The 27,960-nt window shown below is 38.7% G+C and overlaps 1 protein-coding gene across 2 annotated transcripts; it reads right to left on the bottom strand.

Annotated features, from left to right (window-relative positions):
• Positions 1-538: 538 nt before the first annotated feature.
• Positions 539-25,901, bottom strand: LOC124138068 (mitoferrin-2-like). Of its 2 annotated transcripts, XM_046504582.2 has the most exons (5): positions 25,645-25,901; positions 14,213-14,432; positions 11,430-11,486; positions 9,179-9,761; positions 539-4,373 (listed from the first exon to the last, which is right to left on the bottom strand). In XM_046504582.2, the coding sequence occupies exons 1-4, from the start codon at positions 25,765-25,767 to the stop codon at positions 9,196-9,198; spliced, it is 966 nt and encodes a 321-aa protein (XP_046360538.1). In that variant the 5' UTR covers positions 25,768-25,901; the 3' UTR covers positions 539-4,373; positions 9,179-9,195. The 2 variants fall into 2 exon arrangements, with proteins under 2 accessions (XP_046360538.1, XP_046360537.1); XM_046504581.2 differs by having other exon boundaries at positions 539-9,761.
• Positions 25,902-27,960: the final 2,059 nt, after the last annotated feature.

The raw sequence follows: 27,960 nt of genomic DNA, 5'->3' as shown, positions 1-27,960 counted from the left end.
TTTGTTTGTTGTTTAACGCCGCACTCAGCAATATTCCAGCTATATGACGGCGGTCTGTAAATAATCGAGTCTGGACCAGACAATCCAGTGATTGATAACATGAGCATCGATCCACGCAATTGGGATCGATGACATACATCAACCAAGTCAGCGAGCCTGACCACCCAATCCCGTTAGTCGCCTTTTACGGCAAGCATGGGTTCCTGAAGACCTATTCTACCCCGGATCTTCACGGGCCGATGCACATCTTATGTAAAACATAGTGTCACAAATATAAAACACCAATGCCAGATCACATGGCCGTAAAAAGTAGTAATGTTTTAAATTATATGAATGGTTAACTGAAAATCCTAGATGACGCCATGTGTTCGCAAAAAGGGTAAGCGTGACTTGCTCTACCGGTAACGCCTGTCACGCAATTTGCATTAGAAAAGTCAGAATTGTTGCCTAGCGTCGCACAGATGTACTCTAAAGCCATGCAAAACCCACCCAACCCCGTCACTCATCCCACGGCAAATAAACAACAGAACACAGAGTGTATGGTATTGGCTTATGTGATGATTCAGCGTACAACAAGGTTCTGAGGTGCGAGATAAACCATAAACACAAATGCTGCTGAAAGACTGCAATAATAATAAATCTCTAATACCCCGTTCACATGCGCCTCTATACATATGTGTGTATTTGTGCATACTTGTGTAGAAGTACATACGTGAGTATACTTGTCATGTGAACGCGTTTACTCATGTGTGTATATTTACACTAGGAGCAAATTGGCATCATGTCTGGAGCAGGTGCAAATGTAAATGTAAATTTGCTCTGTTTGCATTTGTTGCAATGTGAACGTTTATGTTAAGGTAAGAGGAAGATCTAATAAATACCTGTTCTTTTGCTAACACCAAACAAATTGTCAACTTTTATGCGTATATACAGAGTTTTGGTTTCAATGAGTCAAAAATTTGTGTACAAATTAAATCAAACGTGTTGCTTCACGCGAACATTTTCAGTGAAGTAACTGTCTTCTCATTCAACTTTGATTGGAAACAACCTGTTTTGTGTTGAAAGCCGTAAACAGACTGACGAATATGTGTGCTTACACAATTTAATACTTTATTTAAACAGCTAAGTTGATTTTCATGTGAACGCATACTAAATTTACATATACACATATGTATAGTTACACATGTGCAAAATTACTTACGTTAGTAAATGGTGTGCATGTCAACGGGGTATAAGACACAGTATAATAATAATCATGTCATAGAAACTGCACAGTACAATAATAATGTTGTCATAGATAATGTTTCAGTTTGATATTTCTTAAGAATACTGTTACAATCACTGGGGCGATTTCACTGAGAGCTACTGCATTTCAGGTTCCTCTTGTCTCTTCCTGTCGGGTATTGCAATCTTTCCTGGACTTGACATCAAGCTGAATCATTCTTGTGAACCAGATAAAGGGGGCGGGGCATCAAGCAGCCATTTCACAGAGGGTTTGCTTTTAGCTTTGTGTAAGACACAGTGGTACTATATTTACACAAATAAATGGTATCGTTTGCATGATAGTTTTATCAAACTGTTGTACAGCTGGAATGTGTAGAATGTCGTTGTGATGTATTTACTCCAGGTCCTGAGTTTATTACTATCTGTAAATAGAGCCTCATTGCCATGGCGTCACAATTTAAAAGACATCAATATCTGCCATTTTTTAAGCTTGTTCACTGTATGTCTTACACACACACACAAACGTGGGCTATTACTGTTTACCAACTTAACAATTTTGCAGAAAGATTTTGGATGATAAATGGAATCACACCCTGGTGTCACAGCAAACTCAAAAATATCAAAACTCATTGATGGAAGCAAAACGATCCTCAGCTAGCCCCAGATGTTGTAACGTTTACACATGTACATTTCTTGATATATTTGAGAGGAGATGACTTTCAGATGAGAATCTCCAAAAGTCAAATCTGCATTCAAAAGTCAATAACAGCAATGCACTACTGAGAGAGTGAGTAAGCATGGTTTTACGCCACTTTTAGCAATATCCCAGCAACATCATGGTGGCGGGGAACACCAGAAATGGGCTTCACACATTGTACATATGAGGGGAATCAAACCCAGGTCTTCCGCGTGACCACGCGAACGCTTTAACTACGAGGCTCACCCATCGCCCCCTTGCACTACTGAAAACAAAAACGATAAATTCAAATGCTCAGCATGAATAAAGTGAAATACCATTTTCACTAAACAGTCACGAAGCATGTCAGCTATAAAAAGGTTAGAAACTCAAATCTTAATTAAAAGTGATCACGTGATCATGTATACGTGATATACAAGCAATATTTTTCATTATTTTTTTGTAACATGCCCAATACAGAAACAACTAAATTCCATTTAAAAATCACAATCTCAGACGTTAACCACTTCGGTGAAACCCACGAGCATATGTATGGTGCTAACAAACCTAGAAACATAATCGGGGCGAACCGGGATTCGAACCCACAATCATAGGTTTCTGGCACGCCCAAGGTACGCAACTCTGCACAGCGAATCACGGCGCCTTAGACGACTGGGCCACCCGTGCCCCCTTCAAACGGAAGAGGGGAGGGGTGAAAACGAATTTTGATTGTGTTCTTATTCATCATATTGTGCTTGTTTCCAGCATATTAAATGACAAGTAGTTTATTTTGAAGATTACAAATGTGCTTTTGTTTATCTGGGCTGAAATGAAACCCTAGGGCATTCTAAAGATTTGTATATCTTCTTAAATTTGAACTTATACAAATTCAAAATTGAAATGTTGCCTGGAAATTTGTGTTTGGTTATTGTGTAATATCTGGATATATCATGATATATACATAGTATCCCATTATAGATGTAATGGAGGCTGAAGCATAAAACTAACCTGAAATGTAACAATTGTATTTCATCCTCATACTAATCAAAACGGAATCAGTCTTGGCAAATGGTCAGTTCTGAAGATAAAATTGATAGAAAATTGATAAATTTGTCAAGACATTTAGTCAATATCACCATAGTGATCATACAATATATATGTCATGCATCTTCAGTTTTCACTTAATTGATATGTAACATTTGTTGTTGAGTATATAGTTTTTTACCACAAATAACCTTCATTTACCCAGACCTCTTTTCCTTTAAAAAATGACCTACAATGTTTCACTAAGAGCATCCATTTCTAGCAATATCTACAGTGAGTCATCTCGCACCTCAGAATTGGTAACAATCAAATAGATCTGATTCTGCAACAAGCTTTGATATTATTTTAACTTCTTCAAATTATTAACAATAAATTTTGACTCATAAAGATAAACAATGTGTTTACATCACAATCTTTGGAGTTTCTTCAGATCAACCAACACTGAGAAAGTTCGTCTTTCCACATGTGCAGTCAACATGATTTGTGTAAAATAAATACTGACAACACTGAGAAAGTTCATCTTTCCACATATGCAGTCATGTTCCTCATCACATTGGTAATGTTCCGTCTAGTAGGCCAAGGTCAGGTGTACTATATCCCCCGTCCTTGGTCGACACTGAGAAAGTCTGCTTTCTACAAATGGCAGCCATTTTGGACTTCTTCCACTGGTTTGCACTGGGAAAGTTCTTCTTTCCACAATCACATTCACCGCACTCACACAAGTCATTCAACACTTAACGAATAGTCAGGGACATGAATCCAGCACCATCGTCTCACTGGATACTGCAGTAAAAAAAACAGTGGACACATTGTAAAAGTTCTTCCTTCAGCAAAATGCCCATGTGAAGAATATGTCATTAAAATCCCCCATTATGTGAAGTTCTTCTTCCAACAAAAGGGAAAGCCAGATCTAGTTAAGGAATAAAGCACTAAAATATTATTGCACTGCTTGCGTGTAAAAGTCTCTCTTCTGACACCCAGGCAGCAGGAAATGTATAGCAACAGTCACATGACTTCATGTTTCCTTAGTAACACGGTCATATGACATGTTTCCTAGGCAACAGTCACATGACCTGATGTTTCCTTGGCATTTACTCTCGGACAGCAACATTGTCAATGGTTGATGATGTTGGCTGGAATATTATCAGTTGTGTAAACTCTGTGGAATATTTCAGAGAGATTCAGCCACAAGCCACAAGCACTCCTTGATCAGCTGTGGATCATATATGTCGGCTCGCACGCAATCGATGGCTTGGATGGACGACGAGGTTGACGATATTGAATCCATGTCTAGTATTGGCCAGATGCAGGTCACATGATTAGAATCAGAGGCAATGATTGGACAATTGCCGGCCACACTGTGGCAAATTAAGGTGAAGCTGTGTGTATAGGATAGTCCCCATTGACTAGTTGTTCAGCTCTGGAATGACTTAAAATACACCGTAATTAGACAATATGATAAAGGCCATGCAATAATAGGATAAAAGCTATGAATAGGGGTTTGGAAAACATTACTATTTGTACACAAAAGCAGTTGTAGTGTTCTGCCAAGAATGTGTCCACACAGCATTAATTACTGCAATTGAATAACATTTCCCTCAACATACTGCTCAAAGGTAGTTTCAGAGCATCTTATAACGTTGTAAAACTTCCATCATAACAAGAAAATAATATCAAACGGATAGTCTTTGTCATCCCGTGAGTCTTATAAAGAGAAGCGTTACAAAATATTGAATTATAACGTCCAAATAGTCACATCCAGAAACACAATTGAAGGCAAGGGGGATGTTGTTCAACATCAACACATTTCTTGGCAAAAAACACTGTACAGCATATCTACAATTTCATCACATTGATATCAAATGAAGAGAGGGAAAGAATGTAAATAAATACAAAAAGAGAATTTTGAAATAATTCTATTTTCAGTTATCAATACTTTCAATTAAACAGAAATGTTTTCCACATCCCAAACAATTACGAGGATAACAATAAACTCAAACATTTGAAATCTCTCAAGAAAAGCAGAACATCATGATACTTGAACCAGGTAGTTACATATTAAGTCAGTGATTGATCGTCATTCACAGCATATTAGTAAATTTTGATTTTATTTATGGTACACATACTGACATTTATTCCACAGCATATTAGTAAATTTTGAATTTATTTATGGTACACATACTAACGTTTATTCCATACTGAACATTATATAAGAAATTCTACATCACAACCCAAAAATAATAATTATCCAAAAGATATGGAACTAGTATTTGTTTAAGGCCAACAGTTGTCATGTCAACTAGTGTCTTTCAGCCCTCAATTCAACCAATAATTTTAAAAGGTACTTTTCATGGCCTCTATCTATTGAACTTGCATTTGTGCCAGTAGAAACAAAATTGGACAAACATTTATCTAGTTGGCCAGCATAAATTTCATGCTGATCCTTGCATCAATGATGTCCTGGGTGTCGTCGTACAAAACAACCTTAGCACCACTCTGTGTTAAGGGATGTGAGTTACGATCACCTTAGCACTAAGATCGCTGTGTACAACTGCACCCTGATGTCTACCAGCTACCTTAAGACAAAATATGTATGCTGGATGTAAATTGACAGTTATGAACTACCTGGTAGAAATATAACATTTCCCTTCAAAAGAAATAAATTGAACTCTGTAAACACCCTTATGCAAAAAAAAAATGGTCACAAAAATCCATTAATTATCTAGAAAATACAGACACCCCTCATTTCCATGTGTTCAATATAACAGGGTCACACAGTCATTGATGTTCAGAAGTTGTGGAGGTATGTCTGTATCATCTGCAAGCCATACACATTTGGTGCTCACCCACTTTCTAAAAAACTAAAGTTCAACCTTGAACCATGATATGATAAACTGGTGTGTGTGTTTCACAGTAGACTTAACCTGCCATAGGGAAGACCCTGCTAAACACTAACAGCAAAATGGTTGTGAAACAATTCATTCAAGTTTCGGGTCAATGCATGACTTTGTGCCACAATTCCAAGTAACATGAACCGTAAAATAGATACAAAGTAGACACAATCTATGCATAACAACTTCTCAAATTACCAAGGCGACGTTTCAGTTTAGATCCTTCTCCTTCAGTATTGCTTGACAATGGTATAAGGATCTATACTGAAACATTGCCTTTACAGTAATTAACGAAGTTGTTATCCATAAATTGTGTCTACTTTGTCATCCGTCAACTTCTAAGCAATGCCTATCAAACAATTTGTAAAGGAGATAAGCTGCGGAATTAATACTTCTATTGTTGTTTCCCATGTTGTTTGTCACTAGACTTTATTTCACTAAAAAGATCACAGCATGATGATGACTGAATTGGGTTTCACGCCTCTTTCAGAAGTATTCCCGTGAACGCAGCAGGAGAGGAAAGAAATGGGCTCTATACATTGAGTGAGTGAGTGAATATGGTTTTACGCCGCTTTTAGCAATATTCCAGCAATATCACGGCGGGGGACACCAGAAATGGGCTTCACAGATTGTACCCATGTCGGGAATCGAAACCTGGTCTTCAGTGTGACGAGCGAACGTTTTAACCACTAGGCTACCCGACCACCCCCTCTATACATTGAACCTATGTGGAGACTCAAATTCCTGCCTTTGGCAGGACGAGCAAATGCTTTAACTATGAGGCTACCCCAACACCCCTGAAAATATCATTAATATGTGTTGCAAAATATTGACCGACAGCACACATGGCATAGATGGTGGTGAGTGAAATAATTTAATAATCCTATATTTTTGGACCTTTTGTTGCCAGTGTTCCTAAATATGCTTGGGATGTTAATTTTCTTTATTATGTCAAAACCTCTTGAAGACAATAATTATTTCTAACCCTTATTTCTACGCTTTGGTGTATAAAATGTCAAAGTTAGTTCATGCCCTATGCCATACCATCCTTGAGAAAGGTTGCACTGTCTAAATCAATATTGCCTCGGCTACAAGTAAAATGGATGCTATATATCCCAATGATAAAATAGACCTTACAACTGAGATGAAGGCCAGCAAACGTAAGTGAGTGAGTGAGTGAGTTTGGTTTTACGCCGCTTTTAGCAATATTCCAGCAATATCACGGCGGGAGACACCAGAAATGGGCTTCACACATTGTACCCATGTCGGGATTCGAACCCGGGTCTTCGGCGTGACGAGCGAACGCTTTAACCACTAGGCTACCCGACCGCCCCAGCAAAACGTAAGTGTCCTGCTAACAAGGAAAAGCAATAATGTGAAAGTCACACTCCAGTATTGGCTATATGTGATGAAATGAGTGACATAGGAAATCTAATAGGTCAAGTGTCCAAACGTCCAAAAGTCCAAAATGTTTTTTACAATCTGTTTGATTGATATTTTATCTCATACACCCCTAGTAGAGCATGCTACAAAACCTCAAAACCCCACACACCCATTAATCAGTTTCAAACACAACATTTTACCAACTGCGGGCAATATGAAATAGCCTCTTTGTCAAGAAGTATCTTCAATAGCAAAGAGGAATATTTCTGATCCATCAGCAAAATTGAAAAAAAACCAATCTAAACACTCAATGCTCTAGTAGGGTTGCATAAATAAAATAGGGTATATTTATTGTTTCATCACAATAACAATTTTTTAAAGTTTTTCCTCTTACTTTGGAAAAGTAAAAATCATCCAAAGATTGTTTCCGTTTCAGTATTCTGACACATGACAAGTTTCTTGAATATATGGAGAGAACCACCACCTCTAATGATAAAGGGAGATAACTGATACGTCATGCAGAGTTGGCAATACATGACAGGCGTGGAATAAATGTGATGGTCATACATTTAACCAATAAAAAACTGCTCATTTACTACAAGGGGGTGCAGGGGTGAGGGGTTTACGAAATAACGTCCCCAAATGTTTGTTCCTTTCTCATGACCCTCCTTTAATGTAGTATATACTACTAAAGTCATGACCCCCTAAAAACAATTACAATTTTAATGACCCCTGGGACATGTTTTCTGATGACCCACCCCCGATTCCCGCCTCCCAAAGTATTAAATGACAGGTTGCTGAAGAATTTTTTAACTGTTGATTATGCCTTGGTACCTGTATCACTATCAGTAAGGGAGGTAACTCTGTTGTACCTATGTTGAATTATCTCCCCTTGACTAAGACCTCACACTGAAAACTATTGCAGTAACCTTATTGACATTTGATTAAAATACAAGATGTTTCTTCAAATGAAGTCATAGACTACTTATACAAATTTACCTACAAGTCAGACTTCACTGATATTTAGCATTATTGAATGCTTACAAAATGATCATAATGCCGTGACTGCAGCCACAGATCGTCATGTACATTGTGTGGAATAGCTTCAATGAAAAACCAGTTCACAGACCTGCAGCTTAAAAAACTACCATGGTCCACACAAAAAAAATGTGACTATAGATAAAACGTACTCAAAGAAGTTGATATTTTTGTAAAAATATGATTGATTCATTAAAAAATTTATCATAAGTGGAGAAAAAATATAATTTGAAAAGAACTTTTTTTCCCTGCACATAAAATGATCAGTGATCAATGATGAAAAAAACTTACTTTCTCTCAAACTGTCTTTACGAAGATAGTTCATACACGTAAGGCAACTCTCTCTCTGCAACTCAGTACTTAACATGTTTGAAATTTATACAATGTGTAACTGCATCACATGCCCGATGGCACGGTTCCCATGGCAACATATCCAGACATATAATCTGATTATTAATTCTATTTTTTCACCTGTAGAAATTGCAAGATATAACAAAGAGTCTGGACCAAGTGCATGGAATAAATACATTATATTAAGCTTAGTCTGGAAAGAATGAAAAAATAACAACATTTAACTCGTAAGGAAGCTATTTCACACACTATGTATATGCCTTAACATAACTACTTGCAGAATCAAATCAATAGCTCTCAAATTATATGTCTACCGCCATTATATAATGGAAACATAAAGATATTTAGTGAAACTGTGTGAAGAACATAATTCTTTTCCCTGTCTCACATTTTCATTTCCTTACATTATGTTACCACTAACAAATGATACTGTACACTGGGTGTCAGATATTCCAAATCAAATTGGTTTCTCATATCCTTAAACCTATCCCTGTAAGCGATCAGAACCTTCCTGACCATTCCCACTGCGATCTCCTGTCATCGATCAGACTGAACTGACCAATGACAATACCTTTAGAAGGTCACATGTCATCTGGAGGAAGCGGCAGTAGCAGCATGCACCGGCATCGACTTGACAGGCGACGTGAGGTAGCGACTGTCTTCTCTCTGCTTCTTTGAAATCGTGAACTTGAAGAACTCGTACACCGACCATGATATTGCTGTCGAGGGCATCTGGTAGATCACTCTCGGTTGAATGCCTCGAAAGTAACCAGTGATACCTTGAAACTCGTAAACCGTCCTAAAAGCTGCTGCCATGCCATTCACATATGAGATCTTAGTCCGAGCGCACTGCTCCTGCGTGTTGAGCAGGGTTTTGCAAACGTCTAACGGCATCGTGGCAGCAGCAGCAACAGCACCTGCTAAAGCACCTGATATAACATGACTCCTGGGATCATAGTGTCTCTGTTGGTTCAGGCAGTCTTGCATAAACTCGTAAGTCATGAAGTGCAAGCACTGGAAAGGAATATTCATAGTCAATTGTGTTGTGAAGCTTCGATAGAAGGCTCGAAAACCCTCCTCTTGAGCTACAGTCTTTGCACAGTCAAAACATGTCCTGTATGGGCTTCCATACACCTGCATTCTCTGCTTGACCACTGCAACAGCACATGGAAGAGAAAACACTGTTAGTCCCATGATAAAATAAACTCCGGACGACAAGACACTTACTATTATTCATTTCAATGTGTGCTGCTAGGAAATGCATGATCAGCATAAAATCTGTCAAATGAATTTGTTAACAGGATGAAAACTGCAGTCATATTATCATGACTATAGTTGTGTAATACTAACTGAAAGGTAAACAACAAAACTGAATCTTCAGCAGGATTCATGACACAACATCATGTATGTACAACGCTAACCTTCCACAGGATTCATTACATAACATCATATATACAACACTAACCTTCAGCAGGATTCATGATATAACTATACATAAAACCCTTACCTTCAACAAGATTCAAGACATAACTATATGTACAACACTAACCTTCAACAGGATTCATTACATAACTAAATATACAACACAAACCTTCAAGCAGGATTCATGATATAACTATATATACAACACTAACCTTCAGCAGGATTCATGATATAACTATATATACAACACAAACCTTCAAGCAGGATTCCTGATATAACTATATATACAACACTAACCTTCAGCAGGATTCAAGACATAACTATATGTAAAACACTAACCTTCAGCAGGATTCATGATATAACTATACATAAAACCCTTACCTTCAACAAGATTCAAGACATAACTATATGTACAACACTAACCTTCAACAGGATTCATTACATAACTAAATATACAACACAAACCTTCAAGCAGGATTCATGATATAACTATATATACAACACTAACCTTCAGCAGGATTCATGATATAACTATATATACAACACAAACCTTCAAGCAGGATTCCTGATATAACTATATATACAACACTAACCTTCAGCAGGATTCAAGACATAACTATATGTAAAACACTAACCTTCAGCAGGATTCATGATGTAACTATATATACAACACTAACCTTCAGCAGGATTCATGACATAACTAAATATACAACACAAACCTTCAAGCAGGATTCATGATATAACTATATATACAACACTAACCTTCAACAGGATTCATGATATAACTATATATACAACACAAACCTTCAAGCAGGATTCCTGTTATAACTATATATACAACACTAACCTTCAGCAGGATTCAAGACATAACTATATGTAAAACACTAACCTTCAGCAGGATTCATGATGTAACTATATATACAACACTAACCTTCAGCAGGATTCATGACATAACTATATATACAACACTAACCTTCAGCAGGATTCATTACATAACTATATATACAACACTACCCTTCAAGCAGGATTCATGATATAACTATATATACAACACTAACCTTCAGCAGGATTTATGACATAACTATATATACAACACTAACCTTCAGCAGGATTAATTACATAACTATATATACAACACAAACCTTCAGCAGGATTCATTACATAACATCACATATACAACACTAACCTTCAGCAGGATTCATGATATAACTATACATACAACACAAACCTTCAGCAGGATTCATTACATAACTATATATACAACACTAACCTTCAGCAGGATTCATGATATAACTAAATATACAACACTAACCTTCAGCAGGATTTATTACATAACATCACATATACAACACTAACCTTCAGCAGGATTTATTACATAACATCATACATACAACACTAACCTTCAGCAGGATTCATGACAGCATCATGCAACACTGTGGCAACACAGCCTGCAGCTCCTGCAACACAACATACACAAAATCAAAACACAACACACTAATTTCTCTCAAGACTATTTTCTTATGTATTTTTGTCTATTATCTTACTATAAAATATATGTTCAGGTACATTTTTTATGCCTCCCCCTATAACCTGGACAAGAAGGAAGACCCTCAATAAACCACTATGCAGAGTGGGCACAGCCCAATCCTTGAAATTGTGCAGCACGTCAAAAACTCATTACCCGTTTTAACTCCAGTAAAAGGAACCCATCATTTGCTGAAAATCACGCTTTCTCGTGCAAATCATGTGAAAATGCATAAAACACTGTGGTTCCACAACACACTGAGAGATCATTCAACTGCATACCCAAATCACACCTTAATTTCAAACAGCGCTTAATTGATGCCACGTTTATCAGCTGTCGAGAGAGAAAAAGCCGTTGGGTTTCTCGAGGCTGGACTTTAAACATGTCAAGTGGCCAGAGGGTTTAATTGTCACAATTCAACATTTGTCAGGTTATCGTAGCTCCTATGACAAACGGGCACAACTGAATAACGTCTATGAGTAGGAACTCGCTTTGCAACTAATACGGCGTGAGATACCGCAAGCTTTCATGAGGAGGGTCATCTTGTCAATGAGACAAAGAAGAGTGATTGTGCTCTATGCAAAATGGTGGCCATACTCGTTTTGAGCATGTATGAAATTTCAATTTGACGCCCATCATTATTGTTTATATACAGCTGCACTGAATGATTGCTTTGGCTTTTTCTTGTGTTTCCATCTTGATTAACAATTTAAATGTCAGTAGGGACTAGTTCATTTCTTCATTTATCAGGGAGATACAAAGATTTATATTTGTGATGCGTTTCTAATGGATTTCAGTATAGTTTGAAAAAAGAGTTTGCCACTAACGTGGCTATATCCCCTGCCCCTGTTGCAGAATTTATGACATAATTAAATCTAAACAAACCCTAACCTTTTTTAACCGAGGTGGAACTTGTCATGGAAATTGTAAAAAAAAGAAGAGTTTGGAACCTAAGTCCATCTTGCTGCCACGGAAACGTAAAAAAATAAAAATTTCTAACATTTCTAACTAGCAAAAGGCACAAGTTCAGCATGTACCTGACAAACCTGCAAAGTTTGATGAAAAAATATTGAACCGTTTATGAGTTATGCTCCGGAAACGAACACTACCCTCGCAGAACCTAAGTCCATCTTGTTGCCATGGAAACGTAAAAAATAAAAAATTCTAAAATTTCTTAAAAGGCAAAAGGCACCAGTTCAGCATGTACCTGACTGACCTGCAAAGTTTGATGAAAAAATATTGAACGGTTTATGAGTTATGCTCCGGAAACGAAACGTGACGGACGGACGGACGGACGGAGCCCGTTTTTATATCCCCCGCCAACTTTGTTGGGCGGGGGATAATTACAAGATGCCTTTGCCAAGAATATTTTTTACATCTGACACTATCAATTATAAGAAGCCATCTGAGGGAAACAATGGTGTTATTGATCCTGGTGTTGTGCAACCTCCACACCACCTGGTGCCATGCCACAGGATAATACCAGTCAATACCACACACTAATGGAAGGATATCAATACTTATCCCACGCAGGTGAGCTATAGAGTGAAACACTATCAAACATTGTTCTACTGGCCCCCATACAAAGCTGGACAATGACATTATTATATTCCGAGCACCACAGCTGGTGATAAACTGTGTTATACATGTAATTGCTATATTACCTGATTCATGTATTATCAGACTGTATGATAAACTTGTATATGAATCTGCTTTGGTTTTTCCAAACACAGGACACATCAACAGATAACCATGTATTTCAATAAAGCCTTTGAAACATTGAATCCATCACTGCAGCAACTATCAAATAGGCTTCATTAATATATTTTCACAGATTTGGTTAGATTGTATAAAATGCTCTCTAGGTAGATAGATTGTATTGTCCAAAGACTAGTCGAACACCTCCCCATAAATTCTGAAAATCATTCTTATTCCAGCTATCTACATGCTACAGTAGTGATGGTGTAGAAGTTAAACATTACCAGAGACTGATCAGCCCCCCCTACCAACACAATCAAATTAACCCTCCATGTGTCAGTAGCCTCACACCTTTCCAGCAGTGTTTAAGTTAACCCTCCAAGTGTGTTAGACCATCCACTGTTTCATGCTTTGTTAAAGTTAACCTTCCATGTGTCAATAGACCACCCCACCCTTCCATGTTTTGTTAAAGTTAACCCTCCATGTGTCAATAGACCGACCAAACTGTCCATGTTTTGTTAAAGTTAACCCTCCATGTGTCAATAGACTAACCAACCCATCCATGCTTTGTTAAAGTTAACCCTCCATGTGTCAATAGACCACCAAACCCGTTCATGCTTTGTTCAAGTTAACCCTTCATGTGTCACTAGTCCACCCAACCCCCATGCTTTGTTAAAGTTAACCCTCCATGTGTCAATAGACCACCCAACCCGTTCATGCTTTGTTAAAGTTAACCCTCCATGTGTCACTAGTCCACCCAACCCGTCCATGCTTTTTTAAAGTTAACCCTCCATGTGTCACTAGTACACCCCACCCTTTCATGCTTTGTTAAAGTTAACCCTCCATGTGTCACTAGTCCACCCCCCTCTTTCAGCGGTGTTAAAGTTCAGCCCAACCCTCAAAGCTGTGTTGGAATTTAACCAAGACAAGTCTCTCCAATCAATGTTGAAGTTAACCCACCATTTGCCAAGTGGTTGCCCTGCTTCCCATTACTGAGCTCTGACTTGATCTTCTCGTAGCAGGCGAAGTACATAGCATGTGCAGGTCCAGCCCCGACCACCATGGCACTGATCCCCCGCATAGTGTTCTTGATGCCCTCGTAGCGCAAGATCTTCACGAAGCCATCAGCCAGGCTGCGATAGTTGGCATTGGGGTCAGGCACGATACTCTGCATCCGAGTCTAAAACAAAATGAGGCAATTATCAGCAGGGTAGGTCACAGTTACTGATCCAAAACATCATATACAGTGTTCAAAATCAAGCTAAAAACTGAAGGCATGCTTTTCATAATCAAATGTTTGTTTATTTTCTTTGTTGTTAAACGCCGCACTCAGCAGTATTCAAGATATATGATGGCGGTCTGTAAATAATTGAGTCGGGGCCAGACAACCCAGTGATTGACATCATGAGCATGGGTTGCTGAAGACCTGTTCTTCACTGGTCGGAGGCTTAATGTACAAAGATGACACCATAACATGGAATGGAATTAATGAGTGAACAAGTATTTGTCACAAAGTGACGAAATGTCCCCCGCCTGTATATACACCATAGTACCAAATATGAAGACAATCCAGCGATTAGTTTTTGAGATATTGTGGCAACAGCGTTTTCCAACTCCAAAAGCAGATTTGCCTGCTGTAACCTTGAAAATGGGGTCAAGGTCACCAAAACCGACTGGTGTCTGCGGTGTCTGTATATACACCATAGTTCCAAATATTAAGACAATCCAGCAATTAGTTCTTGAGATATCGCGGCAACACCGTTTTCTAAATCCAAAGGCAGATTTGCCTGCTGTGACCTTGAAAATGGGGTCAAGGTCACCAAAACCGACTGGTGTCTGCGGAATCTGTATATACACCATAGTTCCAAATATGAAGACAATCCAGTGTTTAGTTCTTGAGATATCGCGGCAACAAACAGGTGGGATGTACGGACGGACGGACATACGGACGGTGGTGAGTACTATATCCCCCGCTTCGCGCTTCCGCGCGGCGGGGGACAACAAGCTGTGTCAGCTTAACTGAATACCTCAACATTATAAACGTTATTAAAGTATTTCCTCGCATTGTTCGTGAATAAATATTCATATGCATGACCCGATATTCGATACTCGTGACATGTATTGTATTCGCCTCATACTGTCATAGTGTATTCGTTGCAGTCCTAGTGTAAACCTATTAGATTTCAAAATGATTGCTTGCAATATTTTGATGCAAGTTTTGTTTTCGTTTCCACCTCGTATTGTATACAAATTGTATCTGTTAACACAAAAGAATATATTACTTGCATTATATTTTGACTTGTTTGTTTGTTTGTTGTTTAATGCCGCACTCAGCAATATTTCAGCTATATGATGGTGGTCTGTAAATAATCGAGTTTGGACCAGACAATCCAGTAATGTCATGAGCATTGATCCACGCTATTGGGATACGATGTCATACATCCACCAAGTCAGCGAGCCTGACCATTCAATCCCGTAAGTGCCTCTTAAAACAAGTATAGTCAGTCACCTTTTATTGCAAGCATGGGTTGCTGAAGACCTATTCTACCACCGATCATCACGGGTCTATCATATTTTTACCGATCATCACGTGTCTATTATCATGATTATATTTTGAACATGCATAACACATGAAATCTTCACTCTGTAGGAAGGTCACATCTCTCATCAACATAATCATAATATTGTCCAGGACACTTCAAATAAAATAAAAAATATCCTCATTAAAATCAGATCCCTTACTGGTGTGAAACCCTTCTTCTCAGAGGTAACAAAAAAACTTTAAAACCCTGTGGAGTTAAATGTACAATTAAATGTTCCAATGACAATAAACTCAGGCAACAAGTCTTATTTTCGGTTTCTTACCAGTGGCGACCTTTGTGATATTTTTATGTTGCCTGCGGGCAATGTGAGGTGTTATAAGGGATTAAAACACTGGGCAAGTTGAAAAGTGCAACTGTGTTCCGAAAGAATTATTTAAACATGAAATAGAGCTTACATTATTTGAGTTTGAGCTCACTCACAAACAACCAGTGACTTCAACTACTAGTATATGATATGTGTTCACTCACATAGCCACGCGCCCCATGAAGATTCGGGGTAGAATAGATCATTAGCAACCAATGCTTGCCATAAAAGGCGACTATGCTTGTCGTAAGATGCGACTAACAGGATCAGGTGGTCAGGCTCACTGGCTTGGTTGATGCATGTCATCGATCCTAATTGCGTGGATTGATGCTACTGATGTCAATCACTGCCTGGATTGTCTGGTCCAGACTTGATTATCTACAGACCACCACAATCATATAGCTGGAATATTGCTGAGTGCGGCGTTAAACAACAAACAAACAAACAAACACATCTCCAAAAAAACTTAGTTAGATCTAAAAGTCATTCACACATAGTTCAGTCACAATTTTCTCCTTTTTGTTATAATATATTGAGACTAAGTTGTAACAAATATATATTTAACCTCGAAGCAAAGTGAAATGTTCTTTCCTTGCACTAAAAATAGACAAGGGGAAACCCTGATGGTAACAGACACACTGACTTTGTTCGTCAAACACACGTATATGAATATCGCTGATGTTTTATTCAACAACAAAGATTCATAAGGTACTTTATTTGCCGGTCCACAGGCACTGGCAGTCACATGAATTACCGGTCCAAGTCTAATCTTACCGGGGAAAAAAACTGATAATTACCTGTAAACAGGAACACTTGATGCCATGGACAAAAATTGCCACCAAAGAAAAAGATATACACAAACATTAACAGAAGCCTGAATGTACTTAAACACAAACTGCAGACTGCTGACATGGATGCCTTTCAGTATGCTGGTGCTGCCTCCAACCTGCTTGAATTGTCATGAGTGAGGCTTCATGAGTGAGTTTGGTTTAACGTCACTTTTAACAGTATTCCAGTTATATCGCGGCGTGTCAGCTTAATGTGGGAGGAAAGACTGAAGTGATGCAGGTCTCAGACGTTTACCACTTCAGTGAAACCCACGAGCATGGGTATGGTGCTGACAAACCTAGAAACATAATCGGGGTGAACCAGGATTCGAACCCACAATCATAGGATTCTGGCGTGCCCAAGGGACACAACTCTGCACAGCGAATCGCGGCGCATTAGACGACTGGGCCACCCGTGCCCCCTGAATTGTCATGAACTCTGACAACTGTACTAAACATGCTAAACATGTGTTCAAACTGTGATACAAATTGTTAAAGATTGTTATTTAAGGATTGAGTGTGTATTTTTTTTCCAGTTCATTGAGGTATGAATCCAAAAACTGATGTGCAAACTGTATAAATCCGGATTCTTACAAAAGTTTGCATATCAGTTTTTCGATTCATACCTCAATGAACCGGAAAAAATACACAGCCAATGCTTATAATTAAATTTGACAACGTAAAACATGTTTTATCTACAATAGTTTAACCAAAAACAGTTGGATATATCAAAACAGACTAAAATGACAAGCTTGATAAACATTCCAGGTGTAGGAATACATTCTGTGGCGTGAGATAAACCAGGTGATCGTTTGATTTATGCACATAACTTGACACACATACACAGTCAGTAGCCAATCAACGGAGAGCAGGATCAAAACAATGTTCATTTGTACCTGTCAATTAAGGCAAGAGGCGAAAACAACTGCAACAGTCAGACTGCAACAAACCGGAAGAAATATGTCCAGGAGAAGGCGACTGTTTCAAATAACATGGTCAGTTACCGCCAGATTCAAACATTACTTCCCTGATTAGTAATTACGGTAAAACACAGTTGGAAAAATGCTAGTTAGAAATGAAACCTGAAGACATGAAAGTTGAACTGAGGAGAGCGGGGAAAAAAACAGGCGAGCGAGCCTGCACGTTTGCTGTTTCATTTATTCTCGGCCTTCGGTTTTAACATGTTTAAAGGGTAGTTTGGACAATGAATATGCATGAAAGTCGCTAAATGTCCTGTGCATGACGATACACATGAGCAGAAAGGGAATTCCCTCGACTGTAATATTGGGATCCCCCGACACTCCGCAGTAATAAAAGTAGTGCGCCTTGGTGAGCGTGGCTTAATTTTGTACATTCATTAGGAAATGAATGCAATAACATGTGACCAATTCAGCTAATCAGAATGCAGGAATTTCAAAGAACAGAACGAAAATTTAACATGTTTAATTATATGTGAAAAAACATGAGATTCATCTTTTTTGTCTATTTTCATTCCCTAATTTGTATTTACCCAATCTTGTAATCACATTGAGCTAGTTTGTTCTGAAAACGCAGCCAGCTCGATAAAACTTAGTTGCATCACCCACTTTGTTATTTCTGACATCACAAAGGTCGATCTCACAGTAATGAACATGATCATGATGATGAACCTAATTTTCAACCCTATTTTCTGTTGGTGTTGAATATATGCTGGCCAAGAAATTGGCCTGGTACAGAGCTTTAACAGGAAGTATATAAATGACTGGCATGTTTCCAGCAACAATGTATATTGTAGTGGCAGGCTGTCAAGGTTGTGTATAAAACTGTTTGAAATCAATAATCCTGTGGTCATGCGGTGCAGTGAAAGGACAAGATAGAGTGGTGATTGGTGTCACTTTGAACATCCACAGGTAGCCATGGCGATACACCTCACTCGCCCTCGAAATTCATGCTAGTCTGCTGGCCAGAGACTACTAAATTGTACTGAGGAAAAGTTAACATCTGACACGACTGATGGTGGTAGTCCTCATTGGCCAGTAGGAATTCAGAACTGTAATTATTAACAATTCTAAATGTTTCCATTTTGCTACCATTTGAAATTGAATAAAACTGACAGAAAATGTAAACATAGTAGCTCCAAACTCCAAAAGCTGGTGAAATAAAGTTGATTTTTTTTTTAAATTTTAAAATTTAAAAACATATTTTGCAATTTACTACATTTTTGTTGATGATTCCAAAACCATGGTAACAAAGTTGGACAGATGAATACAACATATTTAACAATCACTAAAGGATGTGACTGACTTATATAAACCTTTACCTCACCTGACATATACATGATATAAATACTACAGGTTGCTTCTGATTGGTTAAGATGCAGTCAATAATTTTCAGGTCGCCCGCTGAGAAATCAATAGTAACACACCTTAGTTAAGTATAAGTATCGTTAAGCAGAAATGAACCGATGTTTATCCGAATGCATTGGGTAAAGTTCGTTTGCTAAAATGGCAGAGTCAAAGCATTTTACTCAGTGAAACTTCAGACATGTATTCCGGGTCTCTATGAATGAATGTGGGTGAGACAAATTCATTCCCAACCAACCCCTCGGGGCATATGGCGTGATGTACCCTGTGCGTGAGCCTATGTTCCCCGAGCAGTGAGGCTCACACACAGCACAGGGTACACATCACACCATATAACCCTCATTACTGGTACCAGTAGTCAGCACCAATTCACGTTGTTGCGGGAATGATGACAAGTTATCAACCACATCATATATACTGAATAAAACATAATAGGGATCATGAACATTATTGGGGATAGTTTTTTGTCGTGAAGACTGAATATACAGATTACATGAGAGTTGAATATAAGATGGTTGGTTGGTTGGTTTGTTGTGAAACGCCGCGCTCAGCAATATTCCAGCTATATGACGGCGGTCTGTAAATAATCGAGTCTGGACCAAACAATCCAGTGATTAATATCATGAGCATCGAGCCACGCAATTTGGATCGATGACATGCATCAACCAAGTCAGCGAGCCTGACCACCCGATCCCGTTAGTCTCCTTTTACGACAAGCTTAGTCACCTTTTACGGCAAGCATGGGTTGCTGAAGACCTATTCTACCCCGGAATCTTCACGGGTCGAATGTAAGATGGTCAACATATATATATATATATATATATAGTTGGTAGGTTGTTTGATATGAAAAGAAAACAATAACTTATGCAATAGCCTTGGGTAAATAAAACATAGCAAAATTTACAGAATACCAAAAGACACAATGACACAACTCATTTATCTATCATAGTGGTATAACATGTTTCACAGCGAAGATCTGGGAAAGAATAAGTCTTCAGCAACCAATGCTTGCCGTAAAGGCGACTATGCTTGTCAAAATAGACGACTAAAGGGATTGGGTGGTCAGGCTCGCTGACTTGGTTGATGCCTGTCATCGATCCAAATCGTGTGGATCGATGCTCAAGATGTCAATCACTGGATTGTCTGGTCCAGACTCGATTATTTACGGACTGCCATCATATAGCTGGAAGATTGCTGAGTGTGGCGTAAAACAATAAACCAAACCAAACGTTTCACATTACGGATATCATTACATATTCTCTTCACAATACACATGAATGGAGCTGACGATTTCCATTGTGACAACATGGTTCTCAAAGTGTATGTTTGTATAATCGTACACTACTACCTTGTCAAAGAAAAGGACCAAGGTAGGCCCACTCCTTGTCAGTTGTGACACACTATAGATATCAGAGAATTTGCAAGGCACATGTGTCTGGCATTGTCTATTTAAGGACAGGGACAGTCTCAAAGCAGGAAAGGGGAGAAAAGTATTCCTGGATAGTTTTGATAAGGGGTCTTTAGAAGGACAGTATCAGTGATCTTTCTAGTTGACATGAAGGAAGGGTCTTCAAGCCCACTAAGGCGAAAAAGTGGGTCATAAAAAAATGTGTCATTTAAAGAAGTGGAACCACAGAGTTTTTTGTGATCCTTACTCTCAAGTATGGTGTATCAGTGCTTGTCACATAAAGTCTGACAATCATCCATCATTGAATTTGATTTCTTGTGCTTAACAAACACTTTACAGGTCATATATTAGCCCCCAAATTATCACAAGTCATGAAGGTCCCTGGACATATTTTATCAACTAGATGATTTGTTTGGCCCCAGATTATAGATCAGTGTTCCCGCTGGCTTTTGAAACCGCTTGTCCCGCTGGACTGGCGACTATATACATTATCAGTCCCCCTAAATGTTTGTCGTCTCAACTTTGAACAAACAAAACTGTAAGAAAATTACCTGGTTTTTATTCTTCTGAAACATAAGTTTCAATGTAGAGTACTTTCATGGCTGAAAATTTAGTGATGTCATTTCTGAAGTAACTTATGTAGATCTACACGTCATTCACACAAAGTTCAATCACAATTTTCTCTTTTTTTTCTGAATATTTCACTTGGATTCAAGACTAAATCACTACAAATAGATATTTAAGCTTGAAGTAAAGCGAAATATTATTTCCTTGCACGAACAACAGACAGCGGAAAACCCTGATAACAGAAAAGTTGACCATTTGAAAAATATACTTTTTTGACTATCGACGATGTTTAGTTAAACAACAAAGATTCACAAGATACGTTATTTCCACGGGGACTGGCAGTCACAATAATAACCTGTCCAAGCCTAACTTTACCAGTAACAATCTGGTAATTACCGGTAAACAGGAACACTGTAGATAAGGCATGACATAGTTTATTCAACTAGGTGATTGCGAGTCCGTATATTATTATAGATAAGGCATGAAAACAACAACTCATGATGCCTTACATGTTTATTTTATTCTATTATTGCCTGTGTTGTCTTACTTACTTTATTAGACTTTTAATGTTACTACCATAACTATTAAATATCCACAAACAAGAATGGGGTTCAGCCGATGTAAGGAATGTAACAACCTGATGCTCTTACAGTTAGTTCACTACTATGGCTGGAACGGGTAGAAATTTATGACCTTGGTTCTCATGACAAGCTCATTACTTTAGGCCCATGAACATCCGGGTTAGGGTAGGTCTTCAGCAACCCATGTTTACCATGAAAGGCGAACATGCTTGTTGTAAGAGGCGACTAACGGGATTGGGTGGTCAGACTTGCCAACTTGGTTGATGCATGTCACCATATCCCAATTGCGTGGAACGATGCTCATGATGTCAATCACTGGATTGTCTGGTCTACATTTTATTACTTACAGACTGACGTCATAAAGCTGGAATATTGCTGAATGTTGCGTTAAACAACAAACAGACAAAGCTAATGACTTTGCATAATTTATTGAGTATGTCAAGTAGGATTATCCAATAAAAATGAAAAATGCAGAATACACTTTGAAATGCAAAAGTTTCATGTGGTCATATGTTACAACTCACCAGATGACCTTGCCCTTGATACACAATTACTTTGAGAGTTGGTCTTTAATATACTCACTACTGACATTACTAAAATGGAAGAGAACATTATTGCGACTTTCTGAAATAGTATCCAGTAGCACACAAGTCCATAGAAAAGGAGTGCAACACACCTTGGAAATTGCAGGGAAAATTTGATCACAACCAGAAGATCATGAAAGCAATATTTGATAATGGTGGGACAATACACAGACGCATCACGATTTTTTACTTCCCGATACAAGAATGGATCACTGTAATAAATATCCCCATTCTTACCTTATATGTTTGCTTTAATCATGTTTATAACCGTTATATCAAACAAACACTAATTTGTTGTGAAAATAATTGACAATGCCAACTGCCGACTGAAAATCGCCAGTGTGCCAGGTATTTCTCCATCCTGTCTATGAAAAAGATGGCTCAGCACCAATGTTAGAAATAAAACATAATGTCACGCTGCCATCAGGACCCACCAACTTTAGAAGCTGCAGGCCCCGACTAAACTCCTCGGGCATTTATTTAAAAAACTGCATCTTATTGTGACAAATAATTTGACATGTAAATTTAATGAAGGCCGTAAGGACCCAAACAAATTTGAAACTACCAGCCCGACATGAGTGAGTGAGTGAGTTGGGTTTAACGCCGCTTTTAACAGTATTCCAGTTATATCACGGCGTGTCAGCTTAATGTGGGAGGAAAGCCCAAGGGATGCAGGTCTCAGACATTCACCCCTTCGGTGAAACCCACGAGCACAGGTATGGTGCTGACAAACCTAGAAACATAATCATAGGTTTCTGGCATGCCCAAGGGATGCAACTCTGCACAGCGAATTGCGGCGCCTTAGACGACTGGGCCCCCCGTGAGATCTACCTGCCTCGAGGCTACGGGCAGGTGCTTATTTCCAACACTGTTACGCACCACAAACAAAGAGCACATGCAAGTATCGTGATATGTCATGATCATGATGATGTATCGGATCATGAACAAGCTATCATGATCCATATCGGATCACACAGATTTGAAAACCTCTGGCAGCATTAGAAAATGGCACTAGTCATATACTTCTTGACAAACTGGCCAACAGTTCAGTCATAAGGAAAAGGAGAAATTTGCCATTTTTAATGGTTTTGCTATATGTTATCATTGTAAGGACTAGTGGACTTAATGTGTGTGTTTCTTTCGCTGCTCTGACATTGCAGAATGTGGATTCCTGTGGCCAGAGATGGATATTACTGTATTCGACGTAGTAAGCGTGCAGGGCGCTCTCAAAAGTAGAAATTGGGGGCTCTTATTAGAATATTATTTTGGTTGAAAAAAAAACAGAGTTGAAAGATAAATTTTGTGGTTTATGCTGACGGTCTGAACTGTTTATATACGACAGATATATTTTTCCAGAATTTAATTGCCCATAATTAAGGGTGCATATAACACACAAGTGCGTATTATACACGAATGAATAAGTCTTGTGTACATTGATCAATCGGAAGGGATGCTAATTGGGATTGTTCACTTGCCTATATATTAGCAAATATCGCCGTGGGCGCTTATTAGTGTGGGGCGCTTATTACGTCGAATACGGTATTTCAATTTATTGATACTGATCCTGAATCCGACCTGTAATTGCCAGGACACGTCATCTCTTTTTAACATTAACATCACACTCAGCCGTACAACAGCTGTTTGTGGGCAGCGTGTAAATAATGTCAAACCAGTGATTTAGTCACTTTTTATGACAAGCAACTAGGTTGCTGGAGTCCTTTTCTAACCCAGGATCCATACAGATGTTATTTTTCTCCCATTGAAAACACTCTGCTGCTGTATATGCTCTTAACATAGGTGTTAACATGAGAACAGTTAGCGCTATCCGTTTTTCCAATAAATGATGGGTGGCGAAATGATCCTTCCTCCTGTCATGATCAGCTGAAACTCTTTTCAATGAGATTTCTAAAATATTGTCATGTCACGTTTACACAGCGAGGTGCGTGCATGTGTACGTCTATGTCTACTTGTACTTGTCTGGACTGATCATGCTAATGCCGGTTTTATGCTGGCCCACTGAGATATCACGCCACAGATTAACATGGACACCCTAATGAGACACAGTATACTGATTCCAACCAGTCCTTGTTTTATCCCACATATGCCGATCGCCAGACAGGGTAACAACAAGTACCATCTTTTAACGTCTTTTAAGCAGATGGGAATTGAACCACCGGTCTTCCGTTCTCTGGGCAGAAACCTATCTACTAGACCACAGAGGCAGTGCAAACTATTGAGTGAGGGCGTCTTGGTTTAACAGTATTTCAGTTACAGTGAGTGAGTGTGTTGTTTTTAACGCCGCTTTTAACAGTATTCCAGTCATATCACGGTGTGTCAGCTTAATGTGGGAGGAAAGCCCCAAGTAATGCAGGCCTTAGACGTTTACCACTTCAGTTAAACCCACGAGCATGGGTATGGTGCTGACAAACCTAGAAACATAATTCGGGGCGAACCAGGATTCGAACCCACAATCATAGGTTTCGGGCGTGCCCAAGGGGTGCAACTCTGCACAGCGAATTGCTGCGCCTTAGACGACTGGGCCACCCGTGCCCCCTATTTCAGTTACATAAAAGGCAAGTCATTTCAGTCAAGTAGGTGTTAATGTCTTCAAAAAGAGTTGCAATCAATGCATAGGCTCTAGTTGGGAATAGAAAATAGCAGTTCCTGAAGACACACACGCTATTACATATCAACGTTTGGGTTTTAATGACACCCCAACCCTCTTGGTCGAACACAAGTTCATGACATCACATACAAAATACGCGTCCACATGACATGTCACGGTCCTAAACGATATCCGATTTGTATCAAGGGCACTAATTATGTTCAAACGTATTTTGAATGAATCCCTGAAAATACATCCCCCATGCGGACAATGTAGCTTGTCATCTGCATTGTCACTACCGCCATAGAACACAATATTAGTTAGAATATGAAAAAGTGCTTGTCATTGCCTGCGTGTTTGCTGACGCTACGTCAAGACCCTCACCTCCTCGCCTCGCTCGGCATAACAACATATCCTACCTCACGTGCACCTTGGCAAGTTGATTACCTAACTCGATGGGCACAAACACGTGTACAGTTCATCATCAACACCGATGTTTGGGCGTGACATGTGAAAGTTGGCCCCTCCCACACCCGTCCCTGTCTTCCCCTGGGTAGGCCACATGTATTACCTTCACGCAGTCAACAGGGTACATGACGCAGTGTTCCATGACTCCGGCCGCCGCCCCTGCCACCATGTGGGTAACCATAGTTGATGATGCTGGCAAGCTTTCATAAGGATCGTCTTCTTCCATTGTAGGTAATATAATGCTCAAATCCTAGACTGTTTCACACGCCGATCTTAACACGCTACTGCTTTTAACTGAAATACACACACGTACCCTTGCGGAGCTCGCTAGCCGAACTCCGCCATGCTTGCGCTGTGGCAGAAGTGTACTACTTTCTAACCGACTAATTATATATGTATGAAAACTCGCATCAGTCACGGTCCGGTAGAGACCACATATTAGTTGACGTTTTAGCCAAACACCTGTCAGGTTATTCGAGACTGTGTAATAGCTCTGTGCTCATAATCCATTTTCAGGGATATGCATATCACATGGCGCTTGGAAAGAGCTGCGACTATTTGTCAGAAGTGATTGGACCGACCATTTTAACGGGATTTATTAAGTAGATCGGATTTGGATTTATTTATATTTATTTATCTTGTAGGAATACACTACAGCTTGGTAATGAAAATTCTTTTTAATCAAAATTTTAGAAATGAAGGTCGATTTTTTAAATAAAAAAACATTAAGCATTAATTGTGAGTCCTAAAAAGGGTATTACCGTATGTAACAAAAAATAATGTCATCAGACAATTTCTTTGATCGCATGGTAGAGATCATTCTCTAATAGTTCAACTATTGCTCCTGTATTTGATATCTTCGTATTTATTCCGTTAAAGTCATAATACATTTGTTTGGAGCTTGTCAATGTAATAGGACAACATAATTGGATTCTATGAATTTGAGATGTATTTATACTAGTCATAAATCGACAAAAGTCACAAAGGAGTAATGATATCAATAATTTATATTCTTTGGTTTTCATCTAACAAGCAGTCACTGGCATCCTAGGACCTTATCGTCAGATAAAAGCGGCAAGGCGAGTTATGAACTAAAGGGTAGTTGTGAGGAGGATATTTTCTTTCACGTCATTACATTTTCTGATACGAGTGTCCCTAACTGGGACGTGTAATAACTTCACTCGACGTTTCAGGCGACATTAATGACATATTAGGATTGTGTCTCGGCCAAATGTAGTGGCAATTTCATAGGGCGAAAACGAACTCAATAAATTACCCAGGATATGCATTATTGCAGCTAGTATATCAAAGTTACTGAACGCCTTAAAGAAACTATTAGAACCAAGTAAATTGTGTATCTCATATCTATTTTTCAATGACCATGCAGCTATGGTGAGTTAATCATATGAATTTGAATTAACAGAGAATATTTGTCTCTACATGGTATAAGACTCAAATATTAATCAATTAACTATAAATTATGCATTCTTTTAAATGAATTCTGAAGATTAAAAATTACCTGTCAGATGCAGAACACTGACATTTGCAAAGAAAAATGAAGGGAACAAAATCTGCAAGCTAACTTTTGACATAAACTGTTGTATATTATGTTTGAATATATACAACCTGTTCAACATGTATATTTAAATTTTACAGAACGTCAAAACTTCATCTTTATAATGTTTAAATTACAGATCGAGGTATATTAAATACTGACCCCCTGTTCGAGATATTACCATGTACACTTGAGAACTGACATGTTTTATAATTAATCTGATGAGCGGTGGAGTGCGTGTGCATACTGGGGACAGGCTTTGACTTAATTAACTCGGGGGAGACTCTTCTGACGCGCGCTGTGTCACGTACTGGCAATGTATGTGTCAATATTGTATATGAAATCTTTATATTCTCAGTATGCACGAGTAACGCTGCTAATATTAGCATCTACTTGCTGCAAACCATCTGCACTGAAATTCTCAGTGGCTGTCATCCTCACAGAATATGCAACGGGTGTAGCGGGTGTCATACCTGAACATATAAAGAGGTTGGCCCACATACAGAACCTCAATGCGAAAACCTCCTACTTCTACATGCCATCATCTTCCCGAGGCAATGGAGTTAACTGGCTATAAAAGTCCAGTTTCCATCCTTGTCGAACTAATCTTGACTTTTGGAGTTATATTTTGGCTGGACTAACGAGTCTATGCATAGTCCAATCAAAATCGCGTTACGAAATCAACAACCGGTTCGTAAACTGCCGTGCAGATTTCGGTCGATTGCAGGATTTGCAAAGCATGTGTACCGACCACTTAGCGCCAACAGATATTTTCTAAATCTTCTCATGTTTTTAATCAAGGTGTTCACGTGACCTGATGCATTTCGCGAAGTAAGACACGTTTATTACAATATTGATCTTGAT

Source organism: Haliotis rufescens, unplaced genomic scaffold (genome assembly GCF_023055435.1).
Source record: "Haliotis rufescens isolate VD_foot unplaced genomic scaffold, xgHalRufe1.0.p SCAF_12, whole genome shotgun sequence".
NCBI classification, from domain to species: Eukaryota; Metazoa; Mollusca; class Gastropoda; order Lepetellida; family Haliotidae; genus Haliotis; species Haliotis rufescens.
The sequence above is the reverse complement of the archived record's forward strand: the minus strand, read 5'-3'. Positions and strand labels throughout refer to the sequence as shown.

Excerpts from the sequence above, each read along its gene's own strand:
- LOC124138068 (XM_046504581.2), bottom strand. The coding sequence starts at position 25,767 with ATGGAAGAAGACGATCCTTATGAAAGCTTGCCAGCATCATCAACTATG. Across the intron at positions 14,433-25,644 it reads ACCCTGTTGACTGCGTGAAG|ACTCGGATGCAGAGTATCGT; the intron begins GTAATACATGTG and ends ATTTTGTTTTAG. Across the intron at positions 11,487-14,212 it reads GGGCAACCACTTGGCAAATG|GAGCTGCAGGCTGTGTTGCC; the intron begins GTGGGTTAACTT and ends GTTGTGTTGCAG.